Source organism: Myodes glareolus, chromosome 10 (assembly GCF_982192425.1).
Source record: "Myodes glareolus chromosome 10, mMyoGla1.1, whole genome shotgun sequence".
NCBI lineage: Eukaryota > Metazoa > Chordata > Mammalia > Rodentia > Cricetidae > Myodes > Myodes glareolus.
Window position 1 is genome coordinate 1,783,212 of NC_142035.1, and position 19,604 is coordinate 1,802,815.

The window sequence follows — 19,604 nt, forward strand, 5'->3', positions numbered from 1 at the left end:
GAGAGAGCAGGGTAGAGGGGCAGGGAAACAGGGATTAGAGTAACGCAGGCACAAGGCAAGGTCACCTGGCACCAACTCTGGAAAGGCCCTTCCCAGAGTCTTAAGAGCAAGGCTTCCTGCCACCTGCCAACCCAGATTTCTGGTCTTGTCTTATACGTAGACAGTTCATCTCTGTCCCACACTACTTCTTGGGTCTCTCTCTGCTGGGCTTCTCCACCAGAGTAGGCCCAGGTTAGGCTGTGTGCTGGGCATTGCGGGGCCCAGATAGCAGAGTGTGAGCACCCAGACAGGAATGGTGGGAGCCAAGCTGTACTTACCAGCGGCAGCCAACGTCCCATGCCATCTGCCATCCAGTCATTTCCCGTGACGTGTGACAGCATGGAGGGAAACCTGGTGAGGTTCTAACTGGTTGGGAAACCTGCAGGCTGCAGCACCCCTTAGTTTACCTAGGCATTTTCTGTTCCTGGTTCTATTTCAACAAGAGCAGGAAAGACAGGGCAGGGGGCTCTACGTGTAGAGAAGGAAACAAAATGGAAGAGGAAGCTCTACAACTTGACAGATAGCTGATAACAAGGCTCTTTCCTGGTATATCCCTGAAGCCCTGCAAGAGCTGGAGGCTAGGGTCCTGGAGCAAAGGTGGCAGGTCTGAGTGGGGAGAAGAGCCAAAGGCTGGGAAACTTAGGGGAACTCTGTACCCCAAATCCTGGGTTCCATCCTCAGTCCTGCTTCCACAAAGTCCTGGGAGTAGCCAGCCAGGCTGCACAGATGCCTACAGACAACCAGTGGCAGATGACTGTCAACAGGAGACAGATTGTGCAGCCCCACCAAAGACAGGCTACACCCCACAGGCAAACGCGCCAGGAGGGAGCACCCAGGAGCAGAGGGAAGCTGGCTTGCTGTGGTGTTTGGGAAATGTCACTAGTCCGTGGGGACAGGTGTTGGAAGATGGGAGGAATAAAGAAATGTAGGAGAGACTGGGAAATAAGGACAGATGTGTGCTCCAGACAGCTTGCCATTGCGCAGCAGCCCCTCTCTGCCCCCCGTGCCCAGGCTCTGTGCTATGGTGGGGAGAGGCCCCCAATATCCCAGATGGTTATTAGAAGCCCAAACAACTCTTTGGAAATGGCCAAGAGAGAAGCATGGCATTCAGTTTAGAGCAGGGAAGTGATGCTATTGTCTCTCTGAGTGAAGAGGAACCCATTCAAGCCTGGGACCTGTCCCCGCATTCATCCCACACCCACACGCACTCACTAGCTACCTTGTTGAGGTCAGAGCCACTGAGGGTGCTGGGGAACAGCACCTACACTGGAGGCCCTACACTGGAGGCCATCACAGCTCCACGCTGCCTGTGGTCCTTCCATGATACAAGGCAGCAGTTACCACCTCAGAGATGGCACAGTAGGCATCTGTTAAGATGCTGTTACACAGCCGGGCATGGTGGTGCACTTGGGAGGCAGAGGCAGGTGGATCTCTGAGTCTGAGGCCAGCATGATCTACAGAGCTAGTTCCAGGCCAGACAGGGCTACACAGAGAAACCCTGTCTTGAAACCCCACCCCACCTTAAAAAAAAAAAGAAAAAAAAAAACTTCTGCTGCCAGGTAACTGACCTCTGGGCCCGACTTACGGGGAATCCAGTGGAGGTAAAGTCTGTGGGAACAGGTGGACTGGCTGTGAGCAGCCTGGGGAGGGGGAATTGCCACTGCAGACAGCGGTTTCTTCTGGGAATGGAACTGTGTTGAAAATAGGTAGTGGAGATCGTTGCACAACCTTGGAAGGCTTACACACATGGTGGCACACTATGAACTATTTGGAAACAGGGTCTCATGCAGCTCAGGGTGGTTTCAAACTGGAATTGGAACCAAGGATGTGACCTTGAACTTCTGATCCTCCTGTCTGGTCTTTCAAATACAACCACAGCATGTACCACCCCCATCACTACTTCATGTGCCTTGCTGCAGATGGAACCCAGAGCCTGGCATATACCAAGCAACTGCTTTGCCACCATGCTACACCACAGCCCAAAATAGTACAACCTTTGTTTTTCTTTTACATGTATGGGTGTTTTGCCTCCAGGTGCAGCATGCAGTGTCTTTGGAGGCCAGAAGAGGGCACTGGATCCCCAGAAACAGGAATTACAGACTGCTTTCAGTTTCCAGGTGGGTGCTGGGAATTGAACTCTGGTCCCCTTGAAGGGCATAAATGTTCTTACCAGCTGACCTGCCAGTCTTCCCCTCCCCCCTTTACTTATTTTGTGTACGGGTGTTTCCCCTACATGTGTGCACTGTGTGCACGCAGCAATGGCATGACCTGCAGACACTCATCCGGAAGCAATGATGGAACCAGAGCCTGCGGGGAGACTGACACCAGCTGGGGAGACCAGCTTCAGAAACAAGCCTCCTGGGGTGGTCCCAGGATGGTGAGAAAGCACACTCTGGGCATGGTTCTGGGGAAGGTTTTCTGGCGTTCCTCAGTAGCCTGTGTAACCGAGTCCGGACTAAGGACTGTTGTGGTTCCCACGACACGGCCGCTCTGAGGAGTCAGCCCACCCCCCGGTCTCCAGGCTCTAGGGAGGCATTCTGAGGTCTCCAGAGCACGGCGGCCACAAAGATGAAAGCCAGTGGTGGATAATTAATGCTCTCAGGCCTGGCCTGACTACAAAACCCTTTTCGGTGGCCTGAAAGAGAAAGCCACAGACATGAGACCCGCCCTGGCCTCTCGAACGCCAGGACCTTTGAAATTATAAGACATTAGAATAAAGCTTTGCGGAAAAGGACCCCGTGTTCCAGCTGCAGATCACAACGGAATTGCTCCTGAAAGCTGAGGGCAGGCTTGCTGCTGCAGCAGCCCCACCCCAATATCCAGAGGGACACTTGTCCATGTGCCAGAAGCAGGCTAACCTCACTCTAGGGCAGGGGTCTCCCCCAAAGATGGGACTTTTTTGTTTCCATTTGTCTCTTTATTGTACATCTAAGGGCCCTCAGGGCCACATTAGAGCATCAGCTTCCCTGGGGTAACATTCTGGGACTATGGTCCTAGCCTGTACCCCCTGGGGTCATTCTCCAAAGTGCTTGCCTGGAGTAGAGGTCCCGCCTGTGGAAATAGGCAGGGCAGAGTGGTGACAGGACCTGTCACCAGGGACAGGTCCCCTGCCATTCTCTCACACACCACGCTGAGCTGAGGCTACCTATCAGGAACAATGTCAGAAATTCAAGGTTCGCCTCTCCTGTGGTAGACAACATGCTGGCGCATCACGGATGCACAGCCAGAGGTTGCGTGCCTGGTCGGATATTGGGTGCATTCAGTCGTGAAGCTCAAGGCTGCCTTGGTGTTCAGCCCCCACAGAGCTCAGCACAGCATTCTGGGAACAACAGCGAAGGAGCTGGCCCTCGCTGTTCTCCTCAGTCAGCTGGCACTAGTGAACAATGGCCACGGCACCCTGTCTTCCTGACATGCTGGCACAGTAGCCAGCATCGGGGCTCTGCAGGACTGTGGGCAGACCTAACCCCCACAAGGAGACCAAGGACTGCTCTGTGGCAAATGCTGCTGTTGCGTTTGCCCAGGCCGCCTGGCAGCAGTGTTTGCTACCTTCAGCCAGCAGCACTGTCCTCCTACTAATGAGGTGCTAATTAGCACAAATGAGTCAACCTGAGCAAAGCAGGCAGCAAGGGTGACAGGCACACCAAGCACTGGGGAGTCATCCAGGTACCAGGTGGCACAGAATACTCTATACCCTAGGCCAGAGGGTAGGGGCAGTTTAGGAGTATGCCCGAAATTGGTGGGAAAACAAAGACATTGACACACTCAAATATTTGCAAGTACTTTCTCTCAGGTGCTAAAAGCTGCCCACATTTTATAACACGCTTGCGTTTGCTTCTTGTGACTGCTGGCCACTCCTGCCCCATGCTGGCCCAGGGGCATGCAGCCCTGGGCCCACTACCACCTGAGAGGTTGGCGGCCCTGCTCCAACTCAGCCTCCATGTGGGCATCGTGCAGTGCCTTGAGGTGTAGAAGCAGCTGCTCTAGGTTCTCTCCAGTCAGCGCTGACAAGGCGATGACCTCCTGCCCGAGGTGGGCCTGGAGCTGGGGCAGGTGGGCTCTGGCCTGCGGGATATCAATCTTATTTGCGACGATCACATGGGACCTCTCAGAAAGGCCTTCTTCGTACTTCTCGAGTTCATATTTTAAATCATCAACCTGAGTCCATGGCTCAGGTAAGGAAAGATCTACCACAAACAGGAAGAAGCGACATCGCTCAATATGCCTGAGGAAGCTGAGCCCCAAGCCCTTGTTCTGGTGTGCGCCTCGGATGATGCCCGGGATGTCTGCCACTGCAGAGGAAAGAGCTGAGAGTCAGGTCCAAGGTCATGTTTGGCTTCTCTATGCCACTTGTGGGGCTTCTCTACCCCACTCCCGAGCCTTGGGGTCGGGAGGCTCCTCTCAGGGAGACCCCTTCTGGCCCCGATCTCACGTTCTACAACTGTCCTTTCAAGGACACCTGAAACTGAAGTCATTCATCCTCTCCCAGGTGACTCAGCAGGCCAAGCGACATCAAGGCCCTCAGCCCTTGGGTCTGCAACATGCTCTGGAATATCTGGGTGACAGGCACAGTGGATCAATCTAAAGAGCAAGATTTACACATTCCTGTCTCCCAGGCTTCAAACATGGTTCAAAAATGGAGATGGCTCCCTCCATTCTACGGCTAATTTGATTATGGACACAAATCACTACCGTGCACTTTGCAGATAGAAAGCGCTGTACAAACAACCTCACCAGCAGGCTTGCTATTTTTAATGGGTACATTATCTTCTGGAAAAAAGTTTTCCTCTTAAAATGGTACAGGAAAGGCTTTTTAAACCACATGCTGTCTGCATGACTGATGCCGCCCAGTTCCACAGAAGAAAACGAGCAAGGCAAGAAGCAGCCCTCTCCTCAGGCTCCAGACACCAGACTACAATTCCCAACTACAGAGATCAGATTTCCTGGCTGGGAGGGGAGGGGCTGATTTTGACAGAGAACAGACTCATTAAAATTGTTTCAATCAGGGAAAACAATGTCTCATTTTAAGTGGGAAGCTAAATTCAGGGGTTACATAATTGCTCTCCTGAATCACTGGGCCTTTTAAACCCATCCTCTGGCAGGGTTTTGGAGGATCTACCTGCTACCTGTTGGTGGCCTTCATAGTGAACGATCCCCACATGAGGATTCAAGGTGGTGAACGGGTAGGAAGCCACAGCAGGCTTTGCATTTGAAATGGCTCGAAGGAGAGACGATTTCCCAGCATTGGGGAAGCCAACCTAGAAGAGAAAAAGTAAAAGTGCTATGTGACCTCATGGAGGGACATGGCTGGCACAGATAGAGGACTGGTGACCTCATGGAGGGACATGGCTGGCACAGACAGAGGACGGGTGACCTCATGGAGGGACATGGCTGGCACAGATAGAGACTGGGCTGGGAAGGGGAGTGTGCAGGCACCTGTTTGTCAGCAGCACACACAGGGGATGAATGAAAACTGCTGTCCTCTCAAGGGTAGCAGCACTCCCCACCAGCAGGGACCCCCCACCTCAGAATGTGGCAGTCAAGGACCTACCATCCCAGCATGCGCCACTGTCTTGAGCTCCAGGTAGAGGACCCGCTCCTGACCCGGTTGTCCAGGAGTACAAGTTACAGGGGCACGGTTGTCATTGGTCAGAAAAAAGCGATTTCCTTTTCCTCCTGCACCCCCCAGTGCAGCGACGTACTCGTCCCCTGGGTGAGACAGGTCAGCCACAACCTCACCTCCCTCTTTCACCAAGGTACCCACAGGAACCTGAAAAGCATCATCATCATGAAGTTCTGTAACCAGCCAGAAGGAGGAGGGGTGGGACACTGCTAACTACTCTCCTCAGTCACTACAACAGGAAATGTTCCGGCCCTGAGGAGATTTTACGGGCCTAGTCTTGTGCTCCATACTGCATAAATAAGCTGTCACAGCAACACTTGCCTCTAGCACTCGGGGGCTGAGGCAGGAGGATTACAAGTTCAAGGGCAGCCTGGGCCACACAGTGAGGCCCTGTCACAATAGCAAACACTCGCCTGGAAGTGTTTCTATAGTATCAGAATTAACCAAGCACCAGGGAACCAGCCCTGTGTGAGCATGCCACCCTCATCCAGACTTGGGAAGGGGGTATGTTCTTGGCTTCCTCTTTTGGGTCAGAAGCAACATGGCACACCAGTGCAAAGGAGTCTGTGTGGGGTGTGACTCCTACGACAGACCACTGTCCACTTGCTGGACGCCTTCTGTTCCTACCCAGGCGCTGGTACTCACCCATTGACTCAGTGATAGGGCCCAAGGGAATAGTGGTCATTCCACCTCCTCAGCTCACCTGGATGTAGAGGATGGCACCACCTCGTCCAGAGCAGTTTTTACTGCCACCATCTTCTCCACTGAAACCCTGGTACCGGGACAAGACTGAGGACAAGGACTTCACCTGCCGGTCAACTAGAATGAGAACAGAATCCTCTGTGTGTTAAGACACAGCCAACACAGTGTCACGCCGAGGACAGCGGCCTCGCACTTATTACCCTTGCCCTCCCCTGGTCTGGGCATATGGCTGGCTCCCCACACTCTCCATTATCCTAACCAAAATAGAATATGACCTTTTTTAGACAGAATTTTATTATGCATCCTATTAGCCCTGGCTGACCCGAAACTTGCAACAGGAAGGCATCACCATATGAAGCAAATATGACTACCATCAATTAAAAAAACAAAAACAAAAAAGTCACCTAAGGGGCTAAAGGGATGGGCCAGAGATTAGGAATATTGGCTGCTCTTCCAGAGGACCCAGGTTTGATTCTCAGCACCCAATGGCAGCTCACAACTGTCATAATACCAGTTCCAGGAGATCCAATGGCCTCTGTGGGGCACATATGTGTAGACACACAGACATACACTTAGGCATAGCACCCATACACACAAAATGAGAATAATAAAAGAAACCAGCTAACTTCATTATGCTATAAAGATGCCTGCACCAGCTCCCGTAGTATTCACACCAAGCATGCGCTCAGTAGAACCCAGGCCCTCTGCTGTACTTTCTGACCCTGTCACATGTACTATCATCCAAAGTCACTTGCCTTAGTACACTGGTGATGAGCAGCCATATAATTCATAAAAATGATATCTACACATCAGGTGTGAATGCAAAAGCATGACAAGATAAGACAGTGGATGCTCCAATTACTATGTGAGGCTATTTTGTTGTCTCCTCCCCAGCTGCGCCCAGGGCACATGCCTCTCAGGATGATATGGCCACCATTTCCGCCATCCCCGCCATCAGGGCCTCCGAACTCCTTGCGGGGCTCACTGTGGAAACAGCTTATGCCGGAGCCTCCGTTTCCTCCACGGACCAGCACTCTCCGGTGATCCACAAAATGTCTTTTCTACAGAGAATATAAGGCACCCAGCGATGTTAGCAACCCTGAAACCTTTCCAGGAGACACACATATGTGCAGGCAAAACACCCATACACGTTAGTACCCCCTTGGTACAAGCCCCTCTACCAGCATCAGAGCTTAGCCATGTTAACATGGCCTTTCCAGGAGACACACCCATACACGTTAGTACCCCCTTGACACAAGCCCCTCTAGCAGCATCAGAGGTTAGCCATGCTAACATGGCTCTCATGGAGCTCTCCAAAGTCACTGGTGAGGCCCAGCTCCCAGAGGTCACCAGCACCTGTGGGCTGACGCAAATCACTGCCGACACAGTGGGTGTCTGGTATGGCATGCACACTTCAAAAGGGAACTCAGAAATTCTAACCTGGAGAGCACAGTTTGTTTAGGAAATGTTTCCTGAACAAAGTGTCCTTCCAGCTTCTTTCAGACAGAATTACATTGTTAAAACACCAGCTCTGTCTTTACCAGTGGAAAATGCTGCTGCTGAGAAAGGAATGAGGTGGAGTTCTTGGACAGTGCCCAGGCTCTAGCTATGAGGAAAGACGACTCTCCAGTGGTACCACCTGAGGGCTGATGTGTGCAATGCAGGAAGGGAGACAGACCCTTCTCAGGAGGGCCCTCTTTAGGCTCTTGATACAGTAAAACTAGCCAGCGGGGCTGGAGAGATGGTGCAGCAGTTAAGAGCACTTGCTGCTGTTGCAGAGAAACTGGTTCCAATTCCCAACACCCACATGGCTCACAAACATCTGTAACTCCAATTCCAGGGCATCCAAAAGCCCTCTTCTGATTTTTGTAAGCAGCAGGTATGTTTGTGGCACACATACATACATGTTGGCAAAACACTCACACACATTGGTCCACACCAGCTCATCCTTCAGCTGGAGCCCCTCCTCCTTTCCCAGCATTGGATTTTTAAACATTTATTTATTTTATGTGTGTATGTGTGTGTGCCTGACTATATGTATATGCACCATGTATGTATAACACCTGTGCCAGATCCCTGGGAACTAGAATTACAGGTAGTTGTGAGCTACTCTGTGAGTGCTGGAAACTGAACCCAAGTCCTCTGTAAGAATAATAAATGCTCTTAATGATGACAGAGCCATTGATTGCACCAGTCCCCAGGACTGGGTTGTTTTTAAGGAAAAAAGACGCCCAGCCTGGCAGAGCTCAGCAGTACAGCATTTGCTCATCATATTTAAGGCCCTGGATTTGATGCTTTGCACCACAAAAATAAATAGTCTCCAAAAAGAAACATCCTAGGATCCCTCCGCAGCATGAGGAAAAACATTAGCTGCTACTTTGAAACTTTGAAACGATGCAAGTTTGTGCTGTGCCAACAAAGACTCTACCTCACAGGAAAGAGCACAGGCTGAGCACCACCAGGAAAGATTCAAAACAAGCACGAGCGGCCAGGAGGGGAGAACCCTGGAAACCTAGGTGCTATGCCCCTCAGCCGGGCTGCAGAGGTTCTTTTCCCTAAGAAGCATGGCTTTTCTCAGCTGCTCACCTAGAGACCCTCCACTAGGAGGAAATGAGAGAGCCCTAATGTGTAACTTCTTTAGTCAAAGGTTCTGGCAAACAGAATAAAAACTTTCTGTAAGGGCTGGGGAGAGAGAGTCAGTAAAGAGCCTCCACGCAAGCATAGCATCCTGGGTTTGATCCCCAGTGCCCACATGAAAGTACCAGTGTGGTGGCATGCGTTGTGATCCCCATGCTCCCCCAGAACCTTATAAAAGTGCTGGCGTGGCCAGGGGTGGTGGTGCACACCTTTAATCCCAGGACTCGAGAGGCAGAGGCAGGCAGATTTCTGTGAGTTCGAGGCTAGTCTGGTCTACAAAAGCTAGTTCTAGGACAGGCTCCAAAGCTACAGAGAAACCCTGTCTTGAAACACCAAAAATAAAAAAAAAAAAAAAAAAAAAAGGCAATTTAAGCGCTGGTGTGGTGGCATGTGTCTGTCCCTGAAGCTCACTGGCAGCCAGTCGCTACAGCAAGATTGGAGAGCTCCAGGCCCATCAGAGACTCCGACTCAAAGGAAGCAGATAGTGTTCTGAGGATGACACAGAGATGTCTTCTGGCCTTCATATACACAGCACCTGCATACGCGCATGCACCTACATAATTATACAAACCAACAACTTCTTGTTCACTATAAGTCTTAAAGAACTTAAACTAAAGATATACCCAGTCCCCAGGTTACTCAAATGAAGTAAAAATACTTTCAGGAGACCTGGGCATGGTGGCACATGCCTGAATCCTCCACGAGGGAGTGTAGTGGCATTTCAATTATATTTTAATAAGTAAAGCTTGTCTGAAGATCTGAGAGTAAAACAGCTCCCCTGGACAACCTTACAGCCAGCAGCAATGATACAACCTTTAATCCCACATTACTTACCACAGAAACTGGGCAGTGCATGCTTTTAATCCCAGAACTAGAGAGGATTATAAAATGGGAGGAAACAGCTCTCAGACAAAGTCTCATTCTGAGATTCCTGGAGGTAGGAACACCATTTCGGACTGAGGTTGAGATGAGAGCCAGTGGCTGGCTGCTTGCTTTTTGGGTCTTCAGGTTGTTTTATTTATTAAAATACAACTGAAATGCCACTACATGGAGACAGGAGGATGAGAGCTTAAGGTCATCCTCAGCTCCACAGGGAGTTAAAGGGTACCTGAATGACATGAGTCCCAGTCTCAAAAAACTAAAATAAGGTTTTAGGGATTTACTTGCCTAGCATGCAAAAGGCCCTGGCTTCTATCCCTAATACCTTAAACCAACCAATCAAATCAGGCCCTAACTCCACCTGGCCTTGACTTCTCCTAGGCTGCTGTGTTGCTGGCAAGGGTTTGGCACACAGGCCTCCCCTTCAAGAGCTCCATGCAACCCTCAGTAGCACAATGAAGACAAGTCATGGGGGGGGGGGGATAAAGAATGCAAAGGCTGCGCTGGAGAGACAGCTGAGAAGTTAAGAATACTTGCTGCTCTCCAGAGAAGTCATATTTGGATCATGGCACCCACACCAGGTAGTACACAACTGCCTCTAACTCCAAGGGATCCTACCCTTTACTCTGACCTCCACAGGGATGTGTGCGCATGTGTGTGCATGCATACACACACACACACATGGGAGAGAGAGAACTCAAATGTGTCTTCCCTAGGCTGAGACTCACCAGTTTTTTCTCTGACAGCAGCTTCTTTCCAGGGGCCTCCCGGTGCTTGGCGTGGTCTTTAATGCCCAAAGAGAGCAGTCGAGATGATGCCTGCAGAGCATGGAGCTGGCTGGGCTTGAGGGAAGCCCATGTCGATGCAGCCCACTCTGAAACACCAGACACAGCGGTGGACCTCGCCAAGACAAGTCTGGTAGGTATCATGGCCCTAACAAAAGTCAGAAGGCTCCAGTAAGACACTTGGGTTAAACATGAACTTCTGACAAGAGCTAGAGCAGAGCCTGGCACGTGGTAGAATCCTCATGGCAGAATGGCGTCAGGAAAAACAAGAAAAGTGATGGACTGAGCTGCTGACCCCAAAGTCCATCAGCCTGTCTGCACTCAGGCCGGGATCTGTGCACACAGGATTTAGATAATTGAATCTCTTACAATGGTGAGGGAATCTCCCTGGAGAATTGAAGGTGCCTGCTTGTTGAGATTATTAAAAGGGAATCTAAACCTCAAGTCCGAATTTCTCCAAAGTAAAAACGGCCATTTATTGAACTGTTATTGAAGAGTGTGCTGTGCTCTTGGGCAGATTAAAACTGTTAAACAGGAACACAAGAATACTGGACAATGGCAACACACACCCAGACAGATGTCACTTTGCCACTTTGCTGGGATGACCTAGGGAAGGTCACACAGCATTGACTCAGCCTCCTCCTCTGAAAGTGGAAAGGCTGGGCAAGGACAGACCAACCCACACTGTGCACTGTGCTTCTGTCCTGTGAACACAATGAATGGCATCTCGTGGTCTCGGTCCTCTGCTCCCCGGGGACACAGCTCCCATCCTTTCAATTTCCTGAGAGATGAGAGTGATGGGAGCATCTGACCCACAGCCACCGAGCCTGAGTGGCTTCTGCTCTAATGAGGTGGTGTGGGCGCCTGCAGCTCCAGGGTGAGGACCAACTCCCACCACACCCTGCACCAGGAAAAGCAGCTAGGGATGTAAAGCCATGCTTCCATGATAGCACACCCACAAACCATTTGGTTACAGAAGGGCTGGGCTGCTGAACACACAGCGCGATGGGCCATACTCTGGTGCCACAGGGAGAGACACTCCAGTTCAAGGGCCTCTCTGTCTTACTACGTCACAGGGACCTAGGGAGGCACCCTGATTCCTGCTCCTTTATCCACCACCAGTTTATTAATTTTATACAGGCACGTTTCCTAGGTCAATCCACGAGCTATTGGCAGTAGTCTGAGATTCCAGCTGTTTCTGGTGTGGCCAGCAGAAGTTCATCCTGGAGTTTCAGGTCCTCTTGGCTTGTGCTATGGGTCTCAGCACCTTTCCATGTCCACAGAGGCTCAGCCTCCTTCAGGAGCCCTGGGACCCACATCTAGAGGTTGTGTGACACTGTTTTGTCCCCTTTGATGGATACAGCTAGGAGTGTCCAGGCACCCTGGCTTCTCCTTCACACTCCACACTTACACTTTTTGCCAGGTCTACACCTGTCTGCCTGCACACACTAAAAGTTCACATAGTGTTGTGGCTTCAATAAAAATGGCCCCATAGGCTTATAGGGAGTGGCACTATTGGAAGGTGTGTCCTTGTTGGAGAAAGTGTCACTGGGGGTGGACTGTGGCTCACTCTCTCTTCCTGCTGCCTGCTGATCTGGACGCAGAATTCTTAGCTCCTCTCCGGACCATGTCAGCCTGCATGCCACCATGTTTCCCACCATGAGGACAATGAACTAAACCCCTCAATTGTAAACCAGCCTCAATCAATTAAATGCTTTCCTTTATAACAGTTGCCATGGTCATGGAGTCTCTTCACAGCTATAGACTCCAACTGAGACACATATCCACTCCTGCAGTCTAGTATTGCCCAAAAGCTTTCTGTCTTGGTGACTTCCTTTCTCCTTATGGCTTTTCTTTATGTGTCCAGTAGCCAGCCTAACCTCATGGCCCATTCCCTCCTCTCCCATGCTGGGCTGCCACTTATGGGATACTCTTCTCCTCTTACCTTTCTATTAAAGTCCCCTCCCCCCAATACAGGGTTTCTCTGTGTATCCCTGGTTGTCCTGGAATTCACTCTGTAAACTAGGCTGGCCTCCAAGTCAAAAGTTTTTTTTTTATTTATTACTATATTTAATAAATGTGGGTGTCTTGTCTACATGCATGTGTAGTACATGCATGTATTACATGTGTATCTCGTGCTTGTGGATGGAGAAGTGGATTTTGGATCCCCTAGAATTGGAGTTACAGACAGCTGTGAGCTGCCAGGTATGTCCCGGGAATGGAATCCTAGTTTTCTGGAAGTGTACAGACATACTTTTAACCACTGAGTCCTCTGAAAAGTTTTTTGTTTTTGTTTTAATTTCTACCAATGCCAGGGATTGAACCCGGGGCCCACACATTCAAGAAAAATGCTCTACCACTGAGCTACAAGCCCTGTCCAGGAAAGTATTTTATTTTTTAAGTAAATTACTTTGGAATGAGTAGATTTACAGAGAGGTGACAAATATCCTTCACATGTGGGACTCTAAGACTCACTCAATAGCTTGTGTCAACGGACATTATTTCTTATTACTGTTTTCTGAGACAGGGTTTCTCTGTAGCTTTGGAGCCTGTCCTGGAACTAGCTCTTGTAGACCAGGCTGGCCTCGAACTCACAGAGATCCGCCTGCCTCTGCCTCCTGAGTGATGGGATTAAAAGCATGCACCACCACCGCCCGGCTTATTATTATTTTCTGAGACAGGGTTTCTCTGTGTAGTCCTGACTGTCCTGGAACTGTAGACCCAGCTGGTCTCAGACTCAGAGATCCACCTGCTTCTGCCTCCTGAGTACTGAGACTAAAGGTGTGCACCACCATTGCCTGGCAACCAAACGGACATATCTTTAAAGATTCAAATAAAGAATAACAAACAGCCCTACATCTCCTCGAGAAATTGCATTTTCCAGGAAACAAGAGTCCCAAATTTCAGACTTGGTGGTAAATTCCTGGTAAATGCTATCAAGAAATAACCCCAAATTTACACATACTAGATCACTATCCAATCCACTTTATGAGGTCAGTGTAGCCAGAACCAAAACCCAGGTTTCACAGAAAGTAAAATTAGAGGCCAGTAACCAGCAGGGTCTGGTGTGAGACCATAAGGCCACCTCTGCTGCTGGGTCCCAGCTGGTGTGCCATGATACATATGCCACCCAGTAGGGAAACCAATGTCTTAGCACAGGAGGGACAAGAGGCCAGGCCTAAGCATGCCACACTTTGTGTGAAAGCATGAATGGTACCCGAGACTTAGGGGGAGGCAGGGATGCCCATGCTCACGCCTGCAAACTGGCACTTATGAGGATGCCGTGGGGGCAAGGGACGGCTCAGTGACTAAGAATGTGCACCCGCTCTTGCACAGGACCCATATTCAGTTCCCAGCACCCGTGTCAGGCGGCCATTTGTGACCCCAACACCTTGTACTGGGCTCCAAGGAAATTTGCTCTTGGTGTACATATCCACAGATAGACAGACAGACAGACAGACAGATAGACAGACATATATATATAAACACTAAAAAAAATCTTAAAAAAAAAGAGGGAGATGTAAACCTGTTAAAATGTGCAGGAGAGAAGACTGCACAGAAAATCCCAGGAAAGCTTACAAGACCATCTGCAGGGTTGATTTAGAATGCCAAGTATTCTTATATGCCAGCAGCAAAGAATTAGAAGTGAAAATTTAAAAAAACCAAAACTGGCCAGGAAGTGGTAGTGCTCGCCTTTAAACCCAGGAAGTGGTAGTGCTCACCTTTAACCCCAGGAAGTGGTAGTGCACGCCTTTAAACCCAGGAAGTGGTAGTGCTCACCTTTAACCCCAGGAAGTGGTAGTGCTCACCTTTAACCCCAGGAAGTGGTAGTGCTCACCTTTAACCCCAGGAAGTGGTAGTGCTCACCTTTAAACCCAGCACTTGGGAGGCAGAGGCAGGCAGATCTCTGTGTGAGGCCAGTCTGGTTTACAGAGTGAGTTCCAGGACAGTCAGGGCTACACAGAGAAACCCTGTCTCAAAAAAGCCAATCAATTAATACTAATAATACTAATAAGCAATCCCCTTTACCCAGTGATACATATGAAAAGCACTTGAAGGTAAATTAAAAATACATTTCTAAAAAGGTATTTTATGAGTGTTTTGTCCACATGTATGTATGTGCACCACATGAACGCCGAGTGCCTGAGGCGCTCAGAAGAGGGCTCGGATCTCCTGGAACTGGAGTTCTGGATTCCTGTGAACCACTGTGTATTTTGGGAATTGAATCTGGGCCCTCTGTAAGAGCAATAAATGTTCCTAACCACGGAATCACCTCTCCAGTCCACTTGGAGATAAACTTAGTAATAAACAAGCCAGATGTAGTAGCTGATGCCTGCAATCCCTAGCGCTCAAGAGGGACTCCTGAGGAAAGCAGGACTTCCTGGGGTTGGAGGCCAGCTAAGGTTCCAGGTGACAGAGCAAGACCCCACCTAAACATAAAACAGCCAGGCCTGATGGTGTGCATGTCTAATCTCAGTTACATAGTGTGAGGTCAGTCTGAGATACCTGAGACCCAGCTTTAAAAATCAATCCACCAATCAAACTAAACCGAGCAACCAGCAACCAAATACTCCAGGCCCCTAGTGTACCACTTGCAGAATTCTGTTTTTTTAACAGTGGTTTCCAGGGATTAACTCATTCTGTCTACTTAAAAATTCTATAAAGCAATTTATTTTATTATCCCCATTTTACAGAGGAAGACACGAAAGCAAAGAATAGGAATGTAACCTGCCGAGGTCCTAAGGTAGTGGATGAGAGGGGTAGGGTGGAGTAGGAACACATAGGTTAAAGGGAAAAGCAAAATTCCTGAATCTGCTGTGGGCACCTGCTGGCCACTAGCAGCTAAATCTGCAAGGCACAGGCTGTCCACCATCCCAGCACTGGCGGAGCCAAACCCAAATGTCAGGAGCAGCTGCAAAGCCACCTGGAATCGGGCCTGCTTTGGTGTATCGGTTTGGGTTTGGGACAAGGTCTCACCATATAGCCCTCGCTGGCCTGGAATTCACGGAGAACTGCTTGCCTTTGCCTCCAAGCGCTGAGACCAAATGTGTGCCACCACAGCCCACTCCTTTCCAAATTCTCAGTTTGTGTGTAGACTCTGAGTGATGTGGGCCCCGCCAGGGAATAAAGTCAATCTTCTTCCCATTGCTGTTCAGTCTCTCATTGTGTTCCTAATGCTATTTCTGCACCGTCTCATCCAGTGTCTACTAGCCACCTGGGACTCGCAAAGTTAAAATTAAATAAAACGGGGCTGGGGAGATGACTCAGTGAACAAGAATCCTTGCAGTGTAAGCATAAGAACTTGAGTTGGGATTGATTTGTTTAAAAAGCTGGGGTGGCCATGTACATGCATGACAGGAAGCCTGGAATAGGATGATTCAAGGGGCTGCCTGGCCATCTCCAGATTCAGTGACAAATCCGGTCTCAAGAGAACAAGGCAGAGAGTGACAGAGCAGGACACCTGATGTCCTCCTGCCCACACAGGTGCACATGTGTGTACAATGGCACACTCACATGCATGAGCATGAACACTCACAAAAAGGGTAAATAATCAAGTCCAAATGGATCAAAGACTTCAACATAAAGCCAGCCACACTGAACCTTATAGAAGAGAAAGTAGGAAGTACACTTGAACGCATTGGCACAGGAGACCACTTCCTAAATATAACCCCAGTAGCACAGACACTGAGAGAAACAATTAATAAATGGGACCTCCTGAAACTGAAAAGCTTCTGTAAAGCAAAGGACATGGTCAACAAGACAAAATGACAGCCTACAGAATGGAAAAAGATCTTCACTAACCCCACATCAGACAGCGCTCTGATCTCCAAAATATACAAAGAACTCAAGAAATTGGACACAAAAAGACCACACAAGCCAATAAAAAAACGGAGTACAGACTTAAACAAAGAACTCTCAACAGAGGAATCTAAAATGGCTGAAAGACACTTAAGGAAATGTTCAACATCCTTAGTCATCAAAGAAATGCAAATCAAAACAACTCTGAGATTCCATCTTACACCTGTAAGAGTGGCCAAGATCAAAAACACTGATGACAACTTATGCTGGAGAGGTTGTGAGGAAAGGGAACACTTCTGCATTGCTGGTTGGAATGCAAGCTTGTACAACCCCTTTGGATATCAGTGTGGCGATTTCTCAGAAAATTAGGAAACAACCTTCCTCAAGACCCAATAATATTACTTTTAGGTACATATCCAAAGAATGCTCAATCGTGCCACAAGGACATGTGCTCAACTATGTTCATAGCAGCTTTGTTTGTCATAGCCAGAACCTGGAAACAACCTAAATGCCCCTCGATCGAAGAATGGATTAAAAAAAAATGTGGTACATTTACACAATGGAGTACTACACAGCAGAAAAAAATAACGACAGCTTGAATTTTGCAGGAAAATGGGTGGAACTAGAAAACATTATTTTGAGTGAGGTAACCCAGACACAAAAAGACAATTATCACATGTACTCACTCATAGGTGGTTTTTAAACATAAAGCAAAGAAAGCCAGCCTACAAATCACAATTCCAGAGAACTTAGACAACAATGAGGACACTAAGAGAGACTTACATAGATATAATCTACATGGGAAGTAGAAAGTATAAAAAGAAAAGATCTCCTGAGTAAATTGGGGGCATGGGGACCTTGGGGGAGGGCTGAGGGGGGAGGGGAGAGACAGGGAAGGGAGCAGAGAAAAATGTAGAGCTCAATAAATATCACGAAAAAAAAAGAGCGCTCTGCCATTAAAAAAAGAAAAAAAAAGAGTAAATAAAATGTAAGTACCTAGTCTTTCAGTGCCACAGGCCACACAGGGCTATACCAGGCAACAAAGCTCAGGACACTGCCATCATAGACAGCCTTAGTGGGCGGGGTCTACCTGGAGCACACTGCAGAGGGAGCCTAGAAGAGTGTGCTCTCTTCCCTTCTGACAGAGCCTCTGCTGGGCCTGAAGCTCGACAGCCAGATACTTTAAGGCTATACAGCAGGGCTTTCACAAACAAGGAGAATGGACCGACAGTTTTCACACACAGCTGCTATCCAGGATGCTGAGTTCCTGGCTACTGTCTGCAAAAGGTATTGCCAGGAATCTTCTGTACTGATTTTACACTGTATTGATTGAATTTATTGTGTAAGTGGGACATGTCACAATATCTCCATTGAGGAAAAAAAAAGCATCCTGGGAAAGGGGATATAGTTCCGTTCCGTTAGTAGAATGCTTGCCGGTCTAGCATGCACAAAGCCCTGGGAATGATCCCTAGAGTCACATGAACCAGTTATGCCAAGCCAACACTTACCCGTGTTCTCAGTGCCCAGGAGAGTAGGAAGATCAGAAATTCAAGGTCATCCTTTATTGCACAGCAAGTCCAAGGGCAGTCAGGTAGCCAGAGAGACGTGAAAACCTGTTTTAGAGAAAGAGAGAACCACTTGAGAAACATTTCCATTTCTTGTGTTGTTCTTTCATAGGATAATCACCTGAAGCATGGGATATGCTTACCCAATACTTATCCTTCAACTTGGTTCATAGTACTTACAGTTAACTAACTTAATTCTAAGCATTTCATTTCCATTTTATTACAGGATATTAAATCCCACGGGGGCATTACTGTTTCTGCTACACACTGTTACGCTTCATTACATATATTTGTGATCTACTTCGCTTTTCATGTGGAAAATGTTTAGAAACTGGATTATTTTGTCACTTGACAATGCACATTACATTTTCTTTTTCACTTAATTACATGTCAGTCACAGGAGAAAAAAAAGTGTCCCTGCTGTGTGTGGTGGCATATGCTTTTAATCCCAGCACTCGAAGCCAGACAGGCATCTCTTGAGTTCTGGGCCAGCCAGGGTTACATAGGGAGAGCTTGTCTCAAAAACAAAATAAAGCCATGTGTTCCTTCCAACAACGCTGCTGTCTGGCGCTTGCACTAAGGGTTCTTGAGGGGCTTTTCATTAGAGCAGACTGGAGGGACAACTGCCTCCTTCCCCAGCACTCAAGGTCGCCAGGAGGGGTTCCTGCGCCAGCAGGGAAGCCCCTGACAGCTCCGGAACAACTGTTCCCTAGTCTAGTCCTTCAGGCTCCTGCGTAGAACAAACTCTGGCCAAGTACCAGCACAGATGCATCTCTATCGGTCCTCAGTGAGCAGAATCCTTCTTTACCTGGTTTTAAAAAAGAAAGAAAAAAAAATGCTCCCACAAAGCAGCAGAGGCTGGTATTCAGGATAAGTCAACTGCCGGAGTGAGGCAGCACACTGCAGCGCCTGCATCTTACAAGCGAGTCTCGACCCGAGGCACGCACCCATAAACGCTTTCCAAAAGACTGGGCGAGGGGCAGTTTCTGCCATTGCTTTCTGTTCACGGTCTCACTATGCAGCCTAGCCTGGCCTCGAACTCCTGGAAATCCTCCGGCCTCAGCTTCCCGGCATGCGCCACCACACTCTAAGGGAAGGGCACGTCTCCAGAAACCAGCGTTGTGGCGCTCGGGGTGAACCAGTCATCCCCACTAGAGCGTTGGCCAGTGAACACAGACCTCGCCGCCCAGCCAGCCCTCAGTCTCAGAACACACACCGGGGAATAAAAAACTCCACGCTCGCACCCACCGGCTCCGGGCAGCTACGCCATCCGGCTGAGCAACTGCTTCCGGGTCGAGCTCCGGCAGCGGCTGCGCAATGCACCTGCGCGCAAACGCGAAAGGCGCGGCGCCGCCCCCAACCCTCTGCGGGCGCCGACGGGCGTCTTCCGATCGTGTCTGCAGCTCGGCCACTCAGGAGGCCGAGGCAGAAGGATCGCCGTGAATTCCAGGGAAAAAAAACAGTGTGGGGAGCACGCCTGTAATTCTAGCCTCTGGGTTAAAGGCAGCCAGGGATGCACGGTTGAGTCTGTCTCAAAACCAAAACCAACCAACCAAACGAAAAGGGGTCGAAAGGAGA

At 49.2% G+C, this 19,604-nt stretch overlaps 1 protein-coding gene across 5 annotated transcripts; it reads right to left on the reverse strand.

Annotated features, from left to right (window-relative positions):
• Window positions 1–3,806: 3,806 nt before the first annotated feature.
• On the reverse strand, window positions 3,807–19,331 carry Mtg2 (mitochondrial ribosome associated GTPase 2). 5 transcript variants are annotated; one of them, XM_048441284.2, is made up of 8 exons: window positions 19,243–19,331; window positions 17,970–18,074; window positions 10,606–10,810; window positions 7,275–7,422; window positions 6,363–6,478; window positions 5,588–5,806; window positions 5,156–5,294; window positions 3,807–4,328 (listed from the first exon to the last, which is right to left on the reverse strand). In XM_048441284.2, exons 3-8 carry the CDS (start codon window positions 10,804–10,806, stop codon window positions 3,934–3,936), a joined length of 1,218 nt encoding a protein of 405 aa, XP_048297241.1. In that variant the 5' UTR covers window positions 10,807–10,810; window positions 17,970–18,074; window positions 19,243–19,331; the 3' UTR covers window positions 3,807–3,933. The 5 variants fall into 5 exon arrangements, with proteins under 5 accessions (XP_048297241.1, XP_085553041.1, XP_085553042.1 ...); XM_085696915.1 differs by having other exon boundaries at window positions 19,275–19,309; XM_085696916.1 differs by lacking the exon at window positions 19,243–19,331 and adding an exon at window positions 19,205–19,223.
• Window positions 19,332–19,604: the final 273 nt, after the last annotated feature.

Coding starts and splice junctions, on each gene's coding strand:
- Mtg2 (XM_048441284.2), bottom strand. CDS start 10,806: ATGATACCTACCAGACTTGTCTTGGCGAGGTCCACCGCTGTGTCTGGT. Junction 6,479..7,274: donor TGGCCATATCATCCTGAGAG/GCATGTGCCCTG, acceptor TTCTCATTCTAG/TTGACCGGCAGGTGAAGTCC. Junction 5,807..6,362: donor GTGCCATCCTCTACATCCAG/GTGAGCTGAGGA, acceptor GATGCTTTTCAG/GTTCCTGTGGGTACCTTGGT.